Source organism: Salvelinus fontinalis, chromosome 35 (genome assembly GCF_029448725.1).
Source record: "Salvelinus fontinalis isolate EN_2023a chromosome 35, ASM2944872v1, whole genome shotgun sequence".
Classification (NCBI taxonomy): domain Eukaryota; kingdom Metazoa; phylum Chordata; class Actinopteri; order Salmoniformes; family Salmonidae; genus Salvelinus; species Salvelinus fontinalis.
Genome location: NC_074699.1, coordinates 1,419,489 through 1,436,905, shown reverse-complemented (window position 1 = coordinate 1,436,905; position 17,417 = coordinate 1,419,489). Strand labels below are relative to the sequence as shown.

Genomic DNA, 17,417 nt, shown 5'->3' with positions numbered 1-17,417 from the left:
GTTTGGATAACCTTATTTACTATGTGACGCGCAATGCAGAGAATGCCTGACGAATTAATTTAATTACCATAGTGAATTGTAATGTTTGTCAATTAATCCCATAAGTGATGGGTTGGCGACTTTGACACACAATTTAATTCCAGTTAACGCCGATATTCCGCTCTTTCGACGATACAGATTGAATCTAGCCCTAAACAGCAGAAATACGTAGGCTACAATCCATCCTGCAGTGCAGAAAGGTTAAATAATTAAACTCACTGCAAGGATGCAAAAGTTAACCTCGTTTGGCGCAGTAGGCTAGTGGTTAGAGCGTTGGACTAGTAACCGAAAGGTTGCAAGATTGAATCCCGAGCTGACAAGGTAAACCTGTCGTTCTGCCCCTGAACAAGGCAGTTTACCCACTATTCCTACATGTACAAACTATGGCAAGGCAACGATGCGCGGTTAAGAGGCAATCTAATTTTGATTAAGACAATGAGCACTGACTTTGTTCAGCACTTTTGAAATGTACAGTGACATTCAGAACGTGGGCCTTTTTTTTTTCTTCCTGTACACCAAGTCGGAACCATAGGATAAAGGGGGCATTTAAATAGACAATGAAAGCTCTTAAAATATTTGACAGTTATCTAAAATAGGCTAATATGGGAGGGGAGGGACCAAATTGTTAGGGTGAGTCACACGGGCTACTAACGGCTTACTACACAACATACTTTCTTAGCTACAGTATACATACCTCCCTGGCATATTACATAATTTATGCAGCATACAATACTTTTTTGGACTTTGGGCAAATTGTCAAGTGACTTTGTCAGTCTGGCATTCTCCGGATTTATGGCGCTTTCTAGATAACTGAACTTGGGGGTTTGAAACCAGGTTGAATCGTCAGCGCTCTAGACTTGGAACTCAGTTACATTTTGAACGCTCATCCATTTTCCCAGTCTGCACTTTTTTTCCCCCTCAGTTCCCAATTTGTCTTGAACGTGGCAGAATATATTGAACTTTTTCTGGCCCATGGTGTTGCTGTGAATGTTTATTCTTTTATAAGCTTGGAAAAGAGCCTTAACCTGAGTGGCACTGGCGTTCCGCTAGCGGAACTCCTCCCACATTCCACTGAAAAGGCAGAGGCGAAATTCAAAAGATATTTTTTAGAAATATTTAACTTTCACACATTAACAAGTCCAATACAGCAAATGAAAGATACACATCTTGTGAATCCAGTCAACATGTCTGATTTTTAAAATGTTTTACAGGGAAACACCACATATTTGTTAGCTCACCACCAAATACAAAAAAGGACAGACCTTTTTCACAGCACAGGTAGCATGCACAAAGCCAACCTAACTAACCAAGAACCAACTTCATCAGATGACAGTCTTATAACATGTTATACAATAAATCTATGTTTTGTTCGAAAAATGTGCATATTTGAGGTATAAATCAGTTTTACATTGCAGCTACCATCACAGCTACCGTCAAAAATAGAACCGAAGCAGCCAGAGTAATTACAGACACCAACGTCAAATACCTAAATACTCATAAAACATTTCTGAAAAATCGATGGTGTACAGCAAATTAAAGACAAACATCTTGTGAATCCAGCCAATATTTCCGATTAAAAAAAAAGAAGTGTTTTACAGCGGAAACACAATATAGCATTATATTAGCTTACTACAACAGCCTACCACACTACCGCATTCATTCATCAAGGCACGTTAGCGATAGCAATAGGCACGTTAGCGATAGGGAATAAACCAGCAAAAGATTAATTTTCACTAACCTTCATAAACCTTCATCAGATGACAGTCCTATAACATCAGGTTATACATACTTATGTTGTGTTTGAAAATTTGCATATTTAGAGCTGAAGTCAGTGGTTATACATTGTGCTAACGTAGCATCTTTTTTCCCAGAATGTGCTGATATTTTTATGACAACTATTCTGACCAAATAACTATTCATAAACATTACTAGAAAATACATGTTGTATAGGAAATGATAGATACACTAGTTAATGCAATCGCCGTGTTAGAATTCTAAAAATAACTTCATTACGACATCCAGCTTAGTTATAGCGAGAGAGTACCCAAAATCTGGGCGCAAACGACTATTTCACATGTTCGACAGATATATGAAATAGCATCATAAAATGGGTCCTACTTTTGATGATCTTTCATCAGAATGTTGTACAAGGGGTCCTTTGTCCAGAACAATCGTTGTTTGGTTTTAGAATGTCCTCTTCTCCAGTCAATTAGAACGGAAAGCTAGCAAAGTAGCGCAAAGCTCTCCTTCCTGAACAAAGGCACACAACGCAACACGCCTAACGTCCCGAATAAATTTCAATAATCTAATAAAACTATATTGAAAACATGATATTTACGATGATATTGTCACATGTATCAAATAAAATCAAAGCCGGAGATATTAGTCGTCTATAACGGCAGCTTTTCAGAAGGCAAAACCAGGTCCCTTCACGCGCTCTCCAGAAAACAGGAAACTGGTGACACGTCATGCCGAGAGCTATTATTCGATCCCAGATCAAGTTATACACTTCATTTCTTCTCTCACTGCCTGTCGACATCTAGTGGAAGACGTATGAAGTGCATGTATACTAATAAATATCAAGGACATTTATAGGCAGGGCCTAGAACAGAGCATCGATTTCAGATTTTCCACTTCCTGTCAGGACGTTTGCTGCAAAATGAGTTCTGTTTTACTCACAGATATAATTCAAACGGTTTTAGAAACTAGAGTTTTCTATCCAATAGTAATAATAATATGCATATTGTACAAGCAAGAATTGAGTACGAGGCCGTTTAAATCGGGCACAATTTTCCCCCAAAGTGAAAACGGCGCCCTCTGTCCTCATTAAACTTGGACCCCACACCCTCCACCAACTAGATGGCAAGGGAAGTAAACATCTTTAGGGATTGCTTTGCAACTCTGACTCCTTCCAAACCACTCATTGTTGAAATTGCAATTTCCAACTTGTGTAATGTTTATGGCCGATGACCTTGATGCTTATTGGATTGGAATTTCTAATGTAACTATGGCAACACCCGAGGGGGCATGAACCCTCTAGCTCTCCCTGTAGTTTCTTTTTTTTTTAAACAAAACAGGTGAGGCTCCGCTGCCCCACCTGCCCTGAATGAGTTGTAGCCACTAACACAAACTCCCTAATGAGCGACTTGTTTTAATGACTTGCCGACTACATAACGTTGATCTTGTATTATTGACTAATATGAATTGACGGCTAACCGTTCTGCACTTCTTCTCTGCAGATTTGTTCCCGAGGATAAGATCAACGTCTGAGATGACTAGCCCCCAGCACAGTTCTCAATTCCCCTTGAACGCCACGCAAAGGGGGAACCGTTCGCTTAACCACGCCGACAAATGCTACCATCTGCGGCTTTTGCAGTTAATATTTTCCATCTCGGACAGAAAAAAGATGGAATAAGCCAACCTATGTTTTTGCCAAAGTAACAATGTATTTAAAGAATAATTCAACTTGTGTTAATTTATTACGTGTCTGAGATTGTTTTAAATGGTATCTGTGAAAGACAAACAATTTAGTGTCCATTTTGTTTACTTTCTGCTCACTTTATTGCATTAGTGAGCCCTCAAATGATACTTTAGCCTAATTTGCTACATAGGTCATCTGCCTTTTATTCAAATATTTTCCATTGGCCAAAAGATTTAACCCACATGTTGGCCTAGGTTTTTTTTGCCAAACTAACAATGTCTTACTGTATTTAAATTATTTTATTTCAATTAACTTTTGTTTTAATTCAAATAAGTTCTGCGATTGTTTAAATGGTATCTGGGGAAACTATTAAAACAATGTAGTTTACATTTTGACTTTCTGCTTATTTTATTGAATTAGTGAGCCCTCAAATGGCTAACGAGGTGAACGGGGACACCACCTGCCACGCACACCCCTCACACACTACAGAAACAATAAGAGCAACACTCGTTCCATTTGACAGCACATCAAATTGGAGTGCCTAGGCAAACTGTAGCAGCAGTAGACCTCTAGACTAGCCCTACTATGAATGACTTATGAGATCTGTCTCGTTGGTAGATATACTAACCCCATAAGCTCTAATTTACTGCTCATAGTTCCACACAGATGCAGATGCTATTACCGTCACTGTCGATATGCAAATCAACTAATCCATTCTATAGCATGGACGCATATTTCCGATATGAGACCGATGACTGCCCACTGACTGCCTTAACAGCGTATTGAGGAAGATCTGACTTGTGCTTAACACCTAAGACAGCTGTTTAGTAATAAACCAAACAATGTAACACGTAATCAAGACTTAAACAAATGATTGTCATTCATTATCAAATTCTACATTGACTCCAAGTGCTTTCGCTTTTCAATAATATCAGGCTATGAAGATGGCCAATCGTTAATGGCAGGTGCACACTATTTGACTTACACCTGACGTATTTGCTTTATAAAGGTATTAAAAATAAATACGTTTAGAAGTGCAACACATTGTATCTAACCTATGTCTGCCGGTATAGATTAACAGGGCAATTTAAAAGTTATGACCTATCAAATAGACTAATGAATATACAAACCGCAATGAAATGTATCAGATTTGGTCTGGTTTAGTAGAAGTATAACCTAATTGTTTTGAGAGTAACGACTAAGCGTGACTATGGAAATGCATTTACTTAAGAGAATAGTGAATGCGATGCGCATATAAATTACGCAGTGGGAGGATGGGAGATTTGCAAGATCATTTAAGGTTCGCAAGCCTCAAGGATTGGCCATACAGCACTGATAGGCTACCTTGACATACTATTAGTCAAAATGGTGGCACTCCTTATAAATATAGATATGAAGTAAAGAAATGTCTTTATACACTAAGTTTAGATGTTTAATGAAGAAACGAATAAACTAGTCTAGTACACAGTGGTATATTATATGGTTGTCTATAGTCACTTTTTCACAGCAGTTCATTGTTGATTTTGGTTCCATATGTCATGGAGTTGTCAATATTATAGTCTGTACCTGCAGTAGTGTTGAATGAATTCTGCCCTGAGTAGTGCACTTTCCTCCAGAAAACGATGGTCTGTATTGTCGCCCCAAGGCATACAACTTTACCATCAAAATGATTCATTAAATCTGTCCCAAGGGCTTGTCATTGCCCACCCACTGATCGAATTCCCTTCATGATTTCACTTTTTCCCCTCTCCTTTGTCCAGTGCATGATAGTGACAGTTGGTCTGCCTGTAGGGGAGACTAAGTATATAACACACCACATGTGGACCAGCAGGCTTTTATTGGCAATAGTTTGGTCTGCACTGTAACGGTTGTCATTATAATGGAACGAAAAGGATGAAAGACCATCTATGTATTAATACCGTATATACCCATCAGTTTGATCACTGAACTGTCTCTTAGGACCAATATGGGTGGAGGTACAGAACAATTTCCAATTGGGTGTAACAGTGTTACCTTTCCCCTTGTCCTACTGGTGTCAGTGAAGTCCATGTTCCCCACTCGTCCTGTTGCCCAGTGACCCCTCCTTGTCCCCTCGTCCAGCTGAGAGTAGCAACGGCAGGCCAACGGAGCACTGCCACAGCACATAGACACATTATACATTCTAAGTCACATACAGTATTTACAGTCCAGTCATTCACAATCCACCATGACCAGCACAAACCACTCCTACCTTTGCTCCCGTGACCACTCCAGTACATCCCCGCATCGTGGGCATCGTCTCTGCAGCGGCAGCGCCCCCTATAGACACAGCACCCATAGTGCACAACATGACCTTTACCCCACAGCCAGGTAAATCTAACCCAGAATCATTCACCAGTCACTCTGCTGCTGACAGGTGTGAGGCATCTCCAAGAGCTTAGACCTATATGTAAAGCATATATAGTTAGCCTTTTCATTTTTGCTTTGCATGCAAAAAGCTTCCTGGGTTCTGTCGTCATAGTGAACCACAATCTCTCTGTAGAATGAAAGCTAGACACAGGTGTAGGACGCCCCATGACAGGCGCGGGGGGGAGCTCTGAGCTCAAGTTGCCTCACCCTATATTTGTTTAACAATTAAAAAAATAAATATACAAACATTAAGTGACCAATCACAACAAATGAACAAAGAGCAGTCGGATCACATACTAGCTAGCATGTACATGTGTTTAAAAAAAACAAATTAGTGAGTGCTAGCTAGAAAGCTAAGCATGAATGTTTAACAACTCATATAAAAACATGCATAAGTTCCCCAAGAAATAATGTCAAACATGTTTCCTTGGAGATATTTTCATATGATCTTCCCTGCTTATGTATTCAAGAGACCTGAATAAACCCACTGTCATCACCCCTTTATCAATACACATTACTACCAACTACATCACACTGTCATCACCCCTTTATCAATACACATTACTACCAACTATATCACACTGTCATCACCCCTTTATCAATACACATTACAACCAACTATAATCAAAGGCAAATGTATCTGCTGCACTATGTACCTTAATAGTACAGCTCTTATAAGGATGTGAATGAAATGAGACGGGATGTTATCAGAGGGAGTTAGATGGACAGGGAGAGGAGGAGAGTTTAATCTCATTGGCTGCATAGTTAAATACCAGGAAAGTTGCTCCATGTAACTGAAAGGAGACGTTAGCTTTTATTTTTCTTCTCAATCGATGGATGCCACTCACCTCAGGGCTGAGGGTTGGCTGTAAAATGAGATTAGACTGCTGCATTTAACCTATATTCTTCCCTAGACTGAGCTGAGGGTTGGCTGTCAGATGAGATTAGACTGCTGGAAAAGAAGAACCATAAAAGATTTGTCTCCTAGTGGCAGCGATTAAGAATTTGCATCTGAGTCAACATTGCTTGACAATGCTCATTTGCCTGGGATGCCTGATAAAAGATGATCATCAGAAATGGGAAGAGATTCGAGGCCCATGCCTGCACAGCAAAAACAACAAGCTTCAGCTTATTACCGTATTTGGCCTCACTGGCCACTCAGTGAAATGTATTGGATCATGGCCAGTCGTTTAGGCAGGTTATGGGAAAAGATCCAACCCCCCCAACTAATTTAATCCTCTACTGCACACATTTAGGTTTTTCACCCCCCAAAAAATATTTCATCCTTTTTTTTTGGTTGAAGATTTTAGGCCCCCAGAATGTTTTTTGTTGCCTCAGGGCAACGCAACGCCATAAGGGGGAATTTATAATATAATATAATTCATTAATAATTCATATATATTTACATTTATTGAGGGGGATAGTAGAACAAATGTGCTCTTTTCATAAAATACAAGTTAGTCATAAACTACTATTTCACTGCTTCTCAAACCTGATTCTGGGGTCCAGTCTTCCTCTGTCACTGTCCTTCAGCGTCGCTGTCCTCAGAGGGTATGTATGATCCTAACTGCTCTATGAAGCTCCGTCCAGTGGATATGTTGGCAAAAATATTGACCAATGCTATCATTTGGGGGGAAGGGGAGAATGGAGAGGGAATACGTGGGTGCCTGTTTGTATACGTGTACGGTATGCTCCTCAGTATAGAGGCATGCAGGCTTGAGTCAGTGTGCCTGCTTCCTGTATTGTGATTTCTGCTCCACTAGATTAGTGGGCCGTTATCACTCAAATAATGAGGTCACGGGCCAATAGTTTGACGAGGTAACTTCAACCAACTCTACAGTCTCAGGAAGTATGATGCACACTACGTCATAACTTGTTTACAAATTAATATTGATTTTCTATGAGCTCACTAGTGTTCTACCACTTTTATAGTGAAACCTATTTGGAATGTAAGGTAGAGTATTGACTTTTCTTTTGTTAAAACTAGGCCCACAGGAAATGTTGAATTAAACCTGAATTTGTCCAACAGCTATTTGAGTATCACTGTATTTAAACCCCCCACCAGGAATGAACGCCACACACTGTAGGATGTGTTTACCATCAGAGTGGGTCCACTGACCTGAACACAGGAACAATATTCCAAGTGGCATTTCAAGACCTTTTCAAAAAGTAAATATAGCACTTGATTATATTCTATGATTATAAACTACAGATAATATCCGTAGTGACATTCCACTAGACTAGAGCCACATTACAGCATGAATCATATGATTACAACATGTCTACAAATCACAAAGAAGAATGCTGTAATGCATCCAAACTAAAAATATACAGTCGTGGCCAAAAGTTGAGTGACACAAATATTAATTTTCAAAGTCTGCTGCCTCAGTTTGTATGATGGCAATTTGCATATACTCCAGAATGTTATGAAGAGTGATCAGATGAATTGCAATTAATTGCAAAGTCCCTCTTTTCCATGCAAATGAACTGAGTCCCAAAAAACCCATTTCCACTGCATTTCAGCCCTGCCACAAAAGGACCAGCTGGCATAATGTCAGACGAGGACAAGGCTAGAGATCACTCTGTCATGCTGATTGAGTTCGAATAACAGACTGGAAGCTTCAAAAGGAGGGTGGTGCTTGGAATCATTGTTCTTCCTCTGTCAATCATGGTTACCTGCAAGGAAACATGTGCCATCATCATTGCTTTGCACAATAAGGGCTTCACAGGCAAGGGTATTGCTGCCAGTAAGATTGCACCTAAATCAACCATTTATTGGATCATCAAGAACTTCAAGGAGAGCGGTTCAATTGTTGTGAAGAAGGCTTCAAGGCGCCCAAGAAAGTCCAGCAAGCGCCAGGACCGCTTCCTAAAGTTGATTCAGCTGCAGGATCAGGGCACCACCAGTACAGAGCTTGCTCAGGTATGGCAGCAGGCAGGTGTGAGTGCATCTGCACGCACAGTGAGGCGAAGACTTTTGGAGGATGACCTGGTGTCAAGAAGGGCAGCAAAGAAGCCACTTTTCTCCAGGAAAAACATCAGGGACAGACTGATATTCTGCAAAGGGTACAGGGATTGGACTGGGGTAAAGTCATTTTCTCTGATGAATCCCCTTTCCGATTATTTGGGGCATCTGTAAAAAAGCTTGTCCGGAGAAGACAAGGTGAGCGCTACCATCAGTCCTGTGTCATGCCAACAGTAAAGCATCCTGAGACCATTCATGTGTGTGGTTGCTTCTCAGCCAAGGGAGTGGGCTCACTCACAATTTTGACTAAGAACACAGCCATGAATAAAAAATGGTACCAACTTCTCCCAACCATCCAGGAACAGTGTGGTGACGAAGAATGCATTTTCCAGCATGATGGAGCACCTTGCCATAAGGCAAAAGTGATACCTAAGTGGCTCGGGGAACAAAACATCAATATTTTGGGTCCATGGCCAGGAAACTCCCCAGACCTTAATCCCATTGAGAATTTGTGGTCAATCCTCGAGGTGGGTGGACAAGTAAAACCACACAAATTCTGACAAACTCCAAGCATTGATTATGCAGGAATGGGCTGCCATCAGTCAGGATGTGGCCCAGAAGGTAATTGACAGCATGCCAGGGCGGATTGCAGAGGTCTTGAAAAAGAAGGGTTAACACTGCAAATATTGAATCTTTGCATCAACTTCATGTAATTGTCAATAAAAGCCATTGACACTTATGAAATGCTTGTAATTATACTTCAGTATTCCATAGTAACATCTGACAAAAATATCTAAAGACACTGAAGCAGCAAACTTTGTGAAATTAATATTTGTCATTCTTAAAACCTATGGCCCCGCAATTTGCCATCTCTGTAACAGGTTGTGAAATAATATTTCCAAGAACCAAATAAATGTCAGAGGAAGTGATTCTTAAAAGCTGAACACTTTATCACAGACATACATATAGAATAGTGCCTGCACACTCAAATGAAACATAAATAAATAAATGACCACAAATCAACAGACATGTTGGAGAGTTTGGTCAACCTGTTCAACAGTGCCTCATAAGATGTGATCCACTTACAGTCGCTAACATAGTTACTTACCAGAGGCGTGTCTTGTCGCTCTGGCATAGCTGTGGTCTAATGTGCAGTCAGCTTCACTCCAGTCACCGATCTCTGCCCTGGGGCAAGTGACACCAGGTGAGCCCTTGGAGACTCCAGGAAGCAGCAGGTAGGTAAGCCACGCCCTGGCCTTCCTCTGACCAATCACAGTCTCCAATGAGCTCCATTATCTTTGCATCATTATCTGCACCACCAGTGCACCTGTACAGGAGTCGCATCAGAACAATGTGATACACATGGCTACACTAGAGGGGATTATTCAGTGGGCTAGAATACAACTACTGATTACTGATAATGCAGCAACTGATAACTGATATAATACAATAACTGATATAATACAGCAACTGATATGGCCCAGATCCCCATCATTTGCTTGAAGAGAAGGCGGAGAAGAAGGGGACAGAGGGCAGGCTACCTTCTGAGAATTTGTAGGCGATCGAATAAACCCCCACTGCCTTCCGTTCTGCTAGCAAACGTGCAATCTTTGAAAAATAAAATCGATGACCTATGAGGAAGATTAATCTACCAACGGGACATTGAATCAGCCATTGGCTTCATCAATAAGTGCATCAATGATGTCGTTCCCACAGTGACTGTACATACATACCCCAACCAGAAGCCATGGATTTCAGGTAACATTCGCACTGAGCTAAAGTCTAGAGCTGCCACTTCCAAGGAGCGGGAGTCTAAGAAATCACGCTATGCCCTCCTAACCATCAAACAGTCAAAGCATCAATATAGGAACTAAGATCGAATCATACTACACCGGCTCTGACGCTTGTCGGATGTGGCAGGGCTTACAGACCATTACAGACTACAAAGAAAGCACATCCGAGAGCTGCCCAGTGACACGAGTCTACCAGACGAGCTAAACTACTTCTATGCTCGCTTCTAGGCAAATAACACTGAAACATGCATGAGAGCACCAGCTGTTCCGGAAGACTGTGATCACGCTCTCCGCAGCCGATGTAAGTAAGAACTTTAAACAGGTCAACATTCACAAGGCTGCAGGGCCAGACGGATTACCAGGACATGTACTGCGAGCATGCGCTGACCAACTGGCAAGTGTCTTCACTGACATTTTCAAAGTCTCCTTGTCCGAGTCTGTAATACCAACATGTTTTAATCACACCACCATAGTCCCTGTGCCCAAGAACACTAAGGCAACATGCCTAAATGACTACCGACCCTTAGCACTCACGTCTGTTTGAGAGCTTCTGGTTCTTTGGTGTCCACATAAACAACAATCTAACATGGTCCAAGCACACCAAGACAGTCGTGAAGAGGGCACAAAAAAACCTATTCCCCCTCAGGAGACTGAAAAGATTTGGCATGGGTCCTCAGATCCTCAAAAGGTTCTACAGCTGCACCATTGAGAGCATCCTGACTGGTTGCATCACTGCCTGGTATGGCAACTACTCGGGCTCCGACCGCAAGGCACTACAGAGGGTAGTGCGTGCGGCCGAGTACATCACTGGGGCAAAGCTTCCTGCCATCCAGGACCTCTATATCAGGCGGTGTCAGAGGAAGGCCCTAAAAATGGTCAAACACTCCTGCCACCCTAGTCATAGACTGTTCTCTCTGCCACTGCACGGCAAGCGGTACCGGAGAGCCAAGTCTAGGTCCAAGAGGCTTCTAAACAGCTTCTACGCCCAAGCCATAAGACTCCTGAACGTCTAATCAAATGGCTACCTAGAACATCTGCATTGCCCCCCCCCCTTCCCCTCTTTGACACCGCTACTCCACTCTTATCTATGCATAGTCACTTTAATAACTCTACCTACATGTACATATTACACCAATTACCTCGACTAAACGGTGCCCCCGCACATTGACTCTATACCGGTACCCCCCTGTATATAGTCTCCACATTGACTCTGTACCGGTACCCCCCCTGTATATAGTCTCCACGTTGACTCTGAACCGGTACCCCCCTGTATATAGTCTCCACATTGACTCTGTACCAGTACCCCCCCCCTGTATATAGTCTCCAAATCAAATTGTATTTGTCACATACACATGGTTAGCAGATGTTAATGCGAGTGTAGCGAAATGCTTGTGCTTCTAGTTCCGACAATACAGTAATAACCAACGAGTAATCTAACCTAACAATGACTTTAACCTAACAAAGACTATAACAGGGGTATACGGTACAGAGTCAATGTGGAGACTATATACAGGGTGGTACCGGTACAGAGTCAATGATATATAACTGATATGATAACTGATATGATACAACTGATAACTGATACAATACAACAACATAATACAATAATACTATACAATACAATAACTGATATGATACAACAACTGATATGATACAACTGATGACGGATATGATACAACTGATAACGGATATGATACAACTGATAACTGATATGATACAATACCTGATAACTGATATGATACAACTGATATGATACAACAACTGATAACTGATATGATATAACTGATAACGGATATGATACAACTGATATGATACAACTGATATGATACAACTGATAACGGATATGATACAACTGATAACGGAAATGATACAACTGATAACGGATATGATACAACTGATAACTGATATGATACAACAACTGATAATGGATATGATACAACTGATAACGGAAATGATACAACTGATAACTGATATGATACAACTGATATAATACAACAACTGATGTCACTTAAAGCTGAGGAGATTCCCTGGTCCACATGGGAATCCTATCTGTTCTTCACAATGTATTTCTATGTTATTGTAAAATTGCCTGCACCTGAATAAGCCCCTTTGCTTCCCAAATAGGACCGACATTAGGTTAGGTTGTGGATGCTATAATACTGGCCACTGGGAGTCAGTATATAACCATAACGTTACAAATAAACAGCTCAAGGGTGGTCTAATGTGATCTTAGGTTGGTGTTAATGAAACATGGTCGATGGGTCTTCTATCTTTAGCTGAGGCTAAACCCATAAGTATATGATGAACATTTTAACTTGTATACAGGTAGACCAGAGAAGTCACATCATTTTTGATTGGCAGATGAGTGGCAACCCTGATTAGAAGCACCTGCTGCTCATCAGTTGCTCACCTGTGTTCCCTATAAATGCTGTTTTGAATGGAAAAGGTTTCTACCTACACACTGAAGAAGGCTGCAAAGCAAAAACGTCTGTCTTCACCAGGCCTGGACAACTCCAGTCCTCGGGGGCCTGATTGGTGTCACACTTTTTCCCCAGTCCCTGCTAACACACCAGACTCCAATAATCAACTCATCTTGATCTTCAGTTAAAAATGTTTAAATCAGGTGTGTTTCTAGGGATGGGCAAAAAAGTGACACCAATCAGGCCGCTGAGGACTAGAATTGCCCAGGCCTGGTCTACGCTATCCATGATGAAGTGAAAATAATAACACATTCATTTATGCGACCTCTTTTTGAGTTCGGACCCGTCACACATTTTTGCTTATCGGAATTTACGGATTTTACGCACAAACTAAACTTCTGGGAGAGCCTGAAGGTCCCCTTTTGATAGGCCACGACACCATACAATTTTCAGCTTAAACCCATCCAAGTTTTCAATTCATATTACTTTATCCAAATTGTCCTTCAGCTTGGATAGACTGAAACGCTTAAAGTCATGAATAAACAGAGTGTAATAAATACTGGTAATAACCAGTCTATTGATAAGCATATCCTCGTCTATATCATTTGAACATGATACAAATAACATCCTATAGTGTTCTGAAACACATTGGTTGTCTACCTGTTCCACTGAGGATATGACACATTTTCGAAGCAAAGTTGTCTTTTGTTTTAAAGGTAAAGGCCAACACGGGTTAAAACATTTTAAAATAGCCGCATTTATTAAAGGCTGGAATCAATCCGTATCGCGGAAATATCGCATGAGATCTGTATTGAAATGTAAAGGCAATTTCCGATTGAGCCGATATAGACAGCGTTTACAGTTAATGCCGTCTCCGCTCATTCCTTTTACATTTCAATCCAGCTATGAGACTACTCAGACAAAGCAGGCCAGCCGCCATAAGCGGTTCCCGAGTGGCGCAGCGGTCTAAGGCACTGCATCTCAGTCCCTGGTTCGAATCCAGGCTGCATCACATCCGGCCGGCCCATAGGGCTGCGCACAATTGGCCCAGCGTCGTATGGGTTTGGTCGGGGTAGGCCTTCATTGTAAATAAGAATTTGTTCTTAACTGACTTGCCTGGTTAAATAAAAATAACTCAAATAAAAAAATGCAGGGTTTATCGTGACTTACGTCTCTGCTGATTGGCTTTAAATTAAAATCCAGCTATTACGCGGAACTTCCATGATTTCGACGTGGCTACAATCCCCCCTGCAGTGCAGAAAGGTTAAATCATCAAACCCCTCGCAAGGGGGCAAAAAGTCAACCTCAATTGGCGCCATTCCAAATACCCCCCAGCAAGCAGAGTAGGAAGAAAGGGGCGTGAATAGACCAAGGGGCAACCAATAAGCAAGACCGGCCATTATATAGGCGGCATCCTCCCGTCTTTAAAAAGCCTACCTAAATCCACATAATATCAGTAGTCGCAGTTACATTGTAGTTAGGTGAAACAGCCCAGTGTGAATCCATTTTGTATTTCTTCAAGACTGGACATATTGCTGGACGTCATGACAAACTTTCAGACACCAACTGGTTTGGAGAGCGCGGTGGCAGAGAGAGCGACTCTTCCCCATCGCCGTACAAGCGTTTGTCGGAACTTATTTGGACCCATCGACCATGACGCGCTGAGCCGCGAGTTGAAGGCGAAGCTGAAGGAAATATCTGAACGAGACCAGCGTCGATGGAATTTCCACTTCGAGACAGACACACCAATTCCAGGGAGTTACGAATGGGAAGAGATGTCAGCGGACTCAACACCTGCCTTCTACCAGGAGTCGACGAAAGTTGGAGGCATGAGGGTTCAGGTTGTGACATCAAACACAGACTATAACGCAGACGTTGTCACTGATAATGTGCGTGGTTGTTGCCTCAACCAACCCCCTCTATCAGACTGTGAACAGACTGCACTTTGTTCCAATGAAGTTAACCAAGAGAATTGGTCCAATTCCCCCAATACGAGGAAATTTAACTCAACACGATGTATTCGGCGTAAGAGGTCGAGGACAACATCTTATGAACGTGCAGTCAACGTTACTCAAATTACAGGTAGGTCTACTTTTTATTGGTAACGCTATATAACTACTTAATAAGCAACTCGTTTTAATGGCTTGCCGACGACATAACGTTGATGTTCTCGTATGATTGACTCTAATATGAATTAAAGACTAACCGTTCTACATTTCTTCCCCGCAGATTTTTTCCCAAAGAGGAGGAGAAGATCAACGTCAGAGATGAAGAGCACCCAGCCCAGTTCTTCCCTCTCAATTCCCCTTGAACAAACGCCACGCAAAACTCAAATAATTCGATAAACAACGTGGACAAATCATACCATTGCCTATGTGGAAAATTAGGCTATCTGCCTTTTTTTGTTATAATTATTGTCTGTCTTGGACAAAAAAAAGATGGAGTAACCATCCAAAATATGTTGGCCTATGTTTATGCCAAAGTAACAATGTCTTGTTTTGTCTATATTTAAAATATTGTTTAATTTATTTAATTTAAGTTTCAACTGTATTTAATGTGTTTAATTCAACCAAGGTTTCTGAGATATTGTTTGTCTGTTGAATTGTATCCGTGAAAAATACTATTAAAACGATTTAGTTTACATTTTGCTGACGTTCTGCTCATTTTAATATTGAATTAGTGAGACCTCAACACGACTATCAGTGTGCTAACGAGATGAACAGGGCCACCACCTGCCCACGCACACCCCTCACACACTACAGAAACAATAAGAGCAACACTCGTTCCATCTGACAGCACTTGAAGAGTGCCTCAACAAATTGTAGCAGCAGTAGGCCTCTAGACGAGCCCTACACTGAATGAATATGTTATGTCCATGGGCATTGTTCAAGAAGAAAAAAATCACTCTGCATTGTGCCTTTTGGGTAGATATACCAATCACGAACATTCACTTGCTGTGCGTAATGCCGCATGGACGCATGACGTGCGCACATAGAACACGCTGACACGCTATAGCCTAATTACCATCGCAGATGCTATTACCCTCACTGTCGATATGCAAATCAACTAATCCATTCTACAGCACGAAATGAGACCAATGTGGGGGTTTTCCGACTTAACAGGGTATTGGGGAAGAGCTATCTGTTTTGTGACTTAACACCTAAGACATCTTAGTAATACACCAAACAATGTAACACGTAATCAAGACTTACACATGATTGCCGTTTCTTTTCAAATTCTGTATTAACTCCACGTGCTTTCGCTTTTCAATAATATCAGGCTATGAAGATGGCCAACCGTTAATGGCAGGTGCACACTATTTGACTTATCTTTTATAAAGCAAATACGTCTGGTGTACATAAAAAATAAGAAAAAAATATTTTAAAGTTTAGAAGTGCAATACGCTTTAAAAAAAATCTTAACCTACGTCTGACGATAGAGATGATTTAATGTGTCAACTTTGAAATTGTTGACCTAAAATAGACATGAATACATAAACCACAATGAAATGTATCAGATTTGGCCTGGTTCTAGCGGGAGAATAAAGTATAAACGAATAGTTGTTTTATAGTGAGAATAAGGAGTAAGCGTGACTATATGGTCATGTGACGGCGATAGCAATCGTGCAACAACAGGGTGTCATAGATCCATGAGCGATGCGCGCATAGAAATGACGCAGTGGGAGGATGGGAGATTTGCAGTACAATTTAAGGTTCGCACGTCTCAAGGATTGACCATACAGCAGGAAAAGAACAATACCCTAAAGAATTGAAGTGGCCATCTGGCATCGGGGCTTGCGACATGGAAGAAGGGACATGTGGAGAAAGAGCGTGCCATTTCTTTCACCTGCAAATGCGGATCGGTGGCAAAATGAACGCTCCCAGACCCCCCACGTTCTTACTGACAAAGTTGCATTCTTCTTTTCCAGTTAAATGCGTTGTATTATCCTTACTTCTCGTGCCGAAACCCATTCGAATGGTTATTTTTAGTTCCAAACTCTATTAGCCCTTCGTTCTATCTGTAGGCCGAACCAATTAAGAAATATCTATAGGCTACACAGAAAAAACACTCATTAGTCAAACATGGCACTATCTTTATAAATTATAGATATATTTATCTTTATACAATATTTATCTTTATACACTATCTTTACTTCAGATAAGTCTTTAGACATTAATGAAGAAACAAATAAACTAGTCTAGTACACTGTAATGGTATATTATATGGTTGTTGACTATAATCACTTTTTCCCAGCATTTTCATAGTTCATTTTGGTTCCATATGTCATGGAGTTGTCAATATTATAGTCTGTACCTGCAGTAGTGTTGAATGAATTCTGCCCTGAGTAGTGCACTTTCCTCCAGAAAACGATGGTCTGTATTGTCGCCCCA

The 17,417-nt window shown here is 41.1% G+C and overlaps 1 protein-coding gene and 1 long non-coding RNA gene across 2 annotated transcripts in view; both read left to right on the top strand.

The window, feature by feature from the left end:
* LOC129834182 (uncharacterized) overlaps window positions 1–3,847 on the top strand; it is a 7,811-nt gene extending 3,964 nt beyond the window's left edge. The window contains exon 2 of the long non-coding RNA XR_008756220.1: window positions 3,279–3,847. This is a non-coding gene — a long non-coding RNA (uncharacterized LOC129834182). The remainder of the gene's footprint in view (window positions 1–3,278) is intronic.
* Window positions 3,848–14,471: 10,624 nt separating this feature from the next.
* Window positions 14,472–15,667, top strand: LOC129834181 (cyclin-dependent kinase inhibitor 1B-like). The gene is made up of 2 exons (XM_055898923.1): window positions 14,472–15,108; window positions 15,256–15,667. Exons 1-2 carry the CDS (start codon window positions 14,571–14,573, stop codon window positions 15,369–15,371), a joined length of 654 nt encoding a protein of 217 aa, XP_055754898.1. The 5' UTR covers window positions 14,472–14,570; the 3' UTR covers window positions 15,372–15,667.
* The last annotated feature ends 1,750 nt before the right edge of the window (window positions 15,668–17,417 follow it).

Coding starts and splice junctions, on each gene's coding strand:
- LOC129834181 (XM_055898923.1), top strand. CDS start 14,571: ATGACAAACTTTCAGACACCAACTGGTTTGGAGAGCGCGGTGGCAGAG. Junction 15,109..15,255: donor CAACGTTACTCAAATTACAG/GTAGGTCTACTT, acceptor TCTTCCCCGCAG/ATTTTTTCCCAAAGAGGAGG.